The sequence below is a fragment of the Marmota marmota genome, unplaced genomic scaffold, assembly GCF_001458135.2.
Source record: "Marmota marmota marmota unplaced genomic scaffold, marMar, whole genome shotgun sequence".
NCBI classification, from domain to species: Eukaryota; Metazoa; Chordata; class Mammalia; order Rodentia; family Sciuridae; genus Marmota; species Marmota marmota.
The window spans coordinates 13,042,467-13,049,265 of record NW_026000082.1 but is presented as its reverse complement, the minus strand read 5'-3'; the positions used below and the strand labels follow the sequence as shown (position 1 = coordinate 13,049,265).

The following is a 6,799-nucleotide window of genomic DNA, read 5'->3' as shown; positions in this document are numbered from 1 at the left end:
CCCCCCCCAAAAAAAAAAAAAAAAAAGACTTCTGACGTCTCTCTTTTAGTTTAGTAATTTTTTAATTTTCCTTCAAAGCTCTTCTCTGTGATATTCAAAGTGAGAACAGAAACGAAATATATGTATATTCCTTGTTTTAATAGGAGACAATTTTTTATTTGCTTATAAGTATTTTAACTACTTACATTATGACCAACGTGGTCTAGTTTTAGAGCATTGTGGAACATCATCCTCTAACCAAAAGCTATTTTGAAATAACTCAAGTTCTTAATTTGGATTTTTTGAAATGCTGTGAAGAGAGTTCTCAGATGATACTTTTTCATTTCCTATCAATTTCCTCACACATCATCGCCACCTGCCCTAATCCTCTGTGTTTCTCCTAAAAACTCCCCTAATACTCCTTTTTTGTTGTGTCACAGTCTATGATTATCAGATTGTGAAGGCTCCTGGAGAGTGTAAAATTATATCAGGAAAAGGTATAAGAGCAGTAGTGAGAAGTTACCTTATGACCAGTTTAGGGAAAATAAAAGTGTAGGGTATGTATGTGTGTTATACATACACACACTTTCATTCAAAATTAAAACAATTTTATTGAATCTACTGAGAAAAATGTTCTGACTAATTTGAATATATATACTATTAGAAAATGTGGTCACCATTGACACTGGTTTTGGTTTCTAAAGTATTTTACATTTGAAAATCAGAAAAATGAGTAAGTGAATGCAAGCTTTTTTCATTTCCACAAATTTTATTTTTGTTCTTTTACCATTTTAATAATTTGATGTATTCAGAAGACAATTTGAAACACATATGTAAACCATGGACTATAAACAGTTGTATAAAAATTAAACCCAGCATCCAATTTAAGGAATTAAACATGTTAGTTGGGCATGGTGCTGCATGTCCCAGCAACTCAGGATGTTGAAGCAGGAGGATTGAAAGTTCAAAGCCAGTGTCAGCAACTTAGTGAGGGCAATTTAGTGAAACCCTGCCTCAAAAAAAGGGGGGGAGGCTGGGGATGTGGTTCAGTGGTTCTGCTCTTGGGTTCAATCCCTGGTACCAAAAAAAAAAAAAAGAAAGAAAAAGAACATGTCTAGTGCAGTGGTGCACACCTATAATCCCAGTGACTTGGGAGGCTGAAGCAGGAGGATCCCAAGTTTGAGGATAGTCTCAGTAACTTAGTGAGAGCCTGTCTTAAAATGAAAAATAAAAAGGGCTGGGAATGTAGCTCAGGAAAGTGCCCCTGAGTTTAATCCTCAGTTTACAAAAAAAAAAGAACATGACCACTACCATTTTTACTATGTGCCTCCTTCTTCTATGTCGCTTCTTTATACCCCACCCCAAGGTAACAACTTATTTTTAATCTTGCTTTTTAAAAAAAAATATTTACTTTTTAATTGTAGTTGAACACAGTACCTTTATTTTATTTATTTTTATGAGGTACTGAGGATCGAACCCAGGGCCTTGCATGTACCATGCAAGCACTCCATGCTGAGCTATAATCCCAGCCCAATCTTACTTTTCTTTATAGTTCTACTATATTATTTAATTTAGAGATTAGCTTTCTAATCTTACATTCTAAAGTAAGCTTTAGGCAATATCATTTCCTATCCTGTACAGATGCATAATTGAATCTTACTGCATATAGTTTTTTATTACTGCATATAGTTTTTGTTTCATTTTGTAGTATTGAAGATTAAACCCAGGGCTCTCACCACTGAACTGAACTACATCTTAAGCCTCCCCCTATCCCCACCCCCGTTTTTAAAAAAATTTTTGAGACAGGGTTTTTCTAAGTTGCCCAGGTTGGCCTTGAACTTGTATTCTTCCTTCCTTAGCCTTCTGAGTCACTAGAATTACAGGTGTAGGCCATCACACTATTATTAAATCTATGTTCTGAAAAATTGTGCCAGTTTACACTTTGACCAGCAATATTTGAGAGCACTAATCTGGGTAAACTTTATTTGAATAGTTTCACAATAACCAGGGTTACATCATGTTCTAGAAAACACCATGTTAACCAAAAAATAAAATAAAATAAAATAAAAAAATGGACTGCATTGTTCTCTCATGCTGGAATCGTCGTTTCTGTTGCCATAGGATATCTTTTCAATTATTGCTCAGGGACCTTCTCACTCTTCATCTTATACTTAAGGTATTTATTTGTGGAGCTTAATTGCTTTTTTTATTCACCCCAGGAATTTATCTTTTCATAGGACTGAGCTGTACCATTTCTTTACTTACCAATTTTGTCATTGAGATCATGGAAGTACTAATTGTTATTTTTTATTTGAAACAGTTTTAGATTACGAAAAGTTGCAAAAGTAATGAAAATAATTCTCATCTAGCATCGACCCAGATTCACCAAATGCTAACATTTTACTACATATGCTGTAACATGGCCTATTTCTTTTTGCACACATGCATTTATTGTTTTCCCTGGGTAAGTACTATTTTAAATCTTAGATATAGTTTTTTTTTCTCAACTTCTTCTATCCTTTTCCTTCTTTAGTTGAGAGAACCTTATAGGTAAGAAAATGGATATTGCTATTTGGAATTAAAGACCTTGGATCAAGGCATAATTCTGTCACATTCCAGGTAGATAAGCTTGGGTACATTATTCGTTATCTTCACATACAAAATGATGTCTGATTCTTGTGCATTGGGGCACACCTGTGATCCCAGTGAATTGGGAGGCTGAGATTGAAAGCTTGAGGCCAGCTTCAACAATTTAATGACATCCTAAGCAAATTAATGAGAGCCTTTCTCAAAAAATAAACAGTCTGAGAATGTAGCTCAGTGGTAAAGTATCCCTGGGTTCAATTCCCAGAACCAAAAAAAAAAAGGTGTCTTATTGGACATGGTGTTGCACACCTATAATACTAGCTACTTCGGAGGCTGAGGCAGAAAGATTGCAAGTTTGAGGCCAGCTTGGACAGTTTAGCAAAGCTTAGTCTTTAAAAAAAAAAAAAGGTGTGGGAGGGCTGGGGATGTTGCTAAACTGTTGCTCAGTGGTCCATGTACATGTTCTGTGGGTAAGATTTCATTTCTCTTGGGTTTATGCCTAGAAGTAGAATTACTGGGTCATATGGTAACTCTGTGCTTAACTTTTATTTTATTTATTTATTTTAAAAAATATTTTTTTGGATGTTGATGAACCTTTATTTTGTTCATTTATTTACATGCGGTGTTGGGAATTGAACCCAGTGCCTCACACATGCTAGGCAAGTACTCTACCATTGAGCCCCAGCCCCAGCCCTTATTTTATGTTTTAAATTTTTTTTAGTAGTTGATGGACCTTTATTTAATTAATTTATTTATATGCGATGCTGAGAATCAAACCCAGTGCCTCACACATGCTAGGCAAGCTCTCTACCACTGAGCTACAACCCCATACCTATGCTTGTTTCTGAGAACTGGACAGATAGTTACAACATTTTGTATTTTCAACATCCTTGTATGAGGGTTTCAGTTTCTCCATATTCCTGGTCAACACTGATTATTGACCATATTTTTATTATAGCCATTCTAGTGGGTATGAAGTAATATTTCATGTGAAGAGATTTGATTTTCATTTTCCTGATGACTAATGATATTAAGCATCTTTCATTGATCATCTGTAATATTTATTTATTTATTTTTGTGAGGCTGGTTCTCCTAAATTGCTTAGGTCCTTGCTAAGTTGCTGAGGCTGCCATTCTCCTGCCTCATCCGCCCCAGTTGCTGGCATTACAGGTGTGCACCACTATATGGTGGTCATTTGTAATTCTTTGGAGTAGTGTCTATTTAGAACTTTGCCTATTAGGTTGTCTTTAGATTACTGAGTTATAAGAGTTGTGGCACTTGCCTAGTACATGGGAGGCACTGAGTTTGATCCCCAGCACCACATAAGAAAACTAAATAAAAACAAAATAAAGGTATTGTGAACATCTGCAACTAAAATGTTAAAAAAAAAAGTTCTTTGTGTAATTTGGATAGAAATCTCGTATTAGATAATGATTTATTACTATTTTCTTCCATTCTGTGGGTTGTCTTTTTCACTCCCCCCCCCCGCCCAAGTGCTGGGGATTGAACCTAGGCCTTGCACATGCTAGGCAAGCATTCTACCACCAAGCTACATACCCAGCCCTCCTTTTACTTTCTTTATGATGTTCCTTAAAGCACAGAAATTTTTAATTTTGATAAAGTTCAATGTATCTATTTTTTCCTTTGGTTGTATTTGCATTTGGTATTATAAAATAAACCTTTTACTATACTAAAGTCAGGAAGTTTTATACTTACTTTTTTTTAAAGAGTTTAATAGTTTTAGCTCTTTAGGTGTTTGATCTATTATGAGGTAATTTTTGTATATGGTGTGATATGGGGACTCCATTTTCATTATTTTGCATGGATGTCCAGTTGTCCCAGGGACCATTTATTTAAAGGCCTATTCTTTAGTTCACTGGAATGGCTAGATACCTTGTTGATAATCATTTGACCCTAACTGTAGGAGTTTCTGGACTTTAAATTCTACTCCATTGATCTTTGTGTCTGTCCTTATGCTAGTGCCAAACTGTTTGGTCAATGTAGTTTTTTTTTTTTTTTTTGGGTTAACGTAGTTTTGTAGTAAGTTTTGAGAATGGCAAGTGCCAGGCCTCCAACTTTGTTCTTCCTTTCCCAGATCATTTTGGCTATTCTAGATCTCTTGCATTTCTGCATGCCGAAAGCATTTTAGTATCAATTTGTCAATTTCTGCAAAAATGGCAGGGGGGTTGTGATAGGAATTGTATTGAATGCCAGATCAGTTTATCAGTATTAAGTCTTCTTTCTATAAATCTGGAATGCTTTTCATTTTTTAGGTCTTTAATTTCTTAATTTTTCACTTTTATTAAAATTTATTCCTAAATATTTTATTGTTTGGTACAATTGTAAATGGAATTATTTCCTTAATTTCATTATAAGATTGTTTATTGTAAATTTGTAAATATATAGTAATGCAAAAATAGAGGGTTCTTTTGTTGTTGTTTTTAAATCTTGTAACCTGTGATGTTGTGAACTTTTTTTTTCCTGGTAGCTTTTTAAAAATTTATTAGGTGGTTATGGTTGTAACTCAGTGGTAGAGCACTTGCCTAGCATGTGTGAGGCACTGGGTTCAATCCTCAACACTACATTAAATAAATAAATAAATAAAGTTGCACAATAAACAAACAAATACATAAATAAATAAAGTTGTGAAAAATATTTATTAAAAAGGGTCCATGGTGTGGATGAACCACGTTTTATTTCTAATTTGTTACACATGACAGCAGAATGCATTTCAATTCATAGTACACATATGGAGCATAATTTTTCATTTCTTTGGTTGTACACGAAGTACAATCACACCATTCGTGTCTTTATAGATGTACCTAGGATAATGATGTCCATTTCATTCCACCATCTTTTCTACCCCCATTCCCCCCTCCCTTTTCCTTTCTCCCCTTTGCTCTATTCAAAGTTCCTCCATTCCTCCCATGCTCTTTCCCTACCCTATTATGGATCAGCATCCATATATCAGAGAAAACATTTGGTCTTTGTTTTTTTTGGGATTGGCTTACTTCATTTAGCATGATACTCTTCAAATCCATTCACTTACCTGCAAATGCCATGATTTTTATTCTCTTTTAATGCTGAGTAATGTTCCATTGTATATATATATACACCACATTTTCTTTATTCATCTACTAAAGGGCATCTATGTTGGTTCCACAATTCAGCTATTGTGATTTGTGCTGCTATAAATATTGATGTGGCTATGCTGCTTTTAAGTCCTTTGGGTGTAATCTGAGGAGTGGGATAGCTGGGTCCAATGGTGGTTCCATTCCCAGTTTTCCAAGCAATCTCCATATAGCTTTCCAAATTGGTTGTACCAATTTGCAGTCCCACTGGCAATGTATGAGTATGTGTGCCTTCCCCCCGCCCCCACATCCTTGCCAGTACCTATTATATTGTTTGTATTCTTAATAACTGCCTTTCTGACTGGAATGAGATGAAATCTTAGAGTAGTTTTGATTCGCATTTCTCTGATTGCCAGAGATGTTGAACATTTTTTTCATATATTTGTGGATTAATTATATATCTTCTTCTGAGAAGTGTATGTTCAGTTCATTGGCCCATTTATTGATTGGGTTATTTGTTTTTGTGGTGATAAGTTTTTTGAGTTCTTTATATATCCTGGAGATTAGTGCTGTATCTGATGTGTGTCTGGTAAGAATTTGCTCCCATTCTGTAGGCTCTCTCTTCACCTCACTGATTATTTCTTTTGCTAAGAAGAAACTTTTCAGTTTGAATCCATCCCATTTATTGATTCTTGGTTTTATTTCTCGCATTATAGGAGTCTTATTAAGGAAGTTGGGACCTAATCTGACATGATGAAGATTTGGGCCTACTTTTTCTTGTATTAAGCACAGGGTCTCTGGTCTAATTCCTAGGTCCTTGGTCCACTTGGAGCTGAGTTTGTTTCATGAGAGATAGGGGCTTAATTTCATTTTACTGCATATGGATTTCCAGTTTTCCCAGCACTATTTGTTGAAGAGGTTATCTTTTCTCCAATATATGTTTTTAGTGCATTTGTCTAGTATGAAAATAACTGTATTTATGTGAGTTTGTCTCTGTGTCCTCTTTTCTGTATCATTGGTCTACAAGTCTTTTTTGGGTGTCAATACCATGCTGTTTTTGTTACTGTTACTCTGTAATATAGTTTAAGGTCTGGTATAGGGATGCCACCTGCTTCACTCTTCTTGCTAAGGAAGAGTTTAAAAAAAAAAAAAAAATATATATA

General features: G+C 34.9%; 1 protein-coding gene across 2 annotated transcripts in view; it reads left to right on the top strand.

Moving 5' to 3' along the window:
* Zyg11b (zyg-11 family member B, cell cycle regulator) overlaps positions 1–6,799 on the top strand; it is a 75,501-nt gene that overhangs the window by 14,548 nt on the left and 54,154 nt on the right. The window contains exon 1 of one of the 2 annotated variants that reach the window (XM_048815359.1): positions 2,036–2,155. The exons of the other annotated variant lie outside the window; for it this stretch is intronic. Within the exon in view, the coding sequence (XP_048671316.1) occupies positions 2,051–2,155 (105 nt within the window). The 5' untranslated portion in view covers positions 2,036–2,050. Of the gene's footprint in view, positions 1–2,035; positions 2,156–6,799 lie in introns of those variants that run through there. 2 annotated transcript variants of the gene reach the window in all.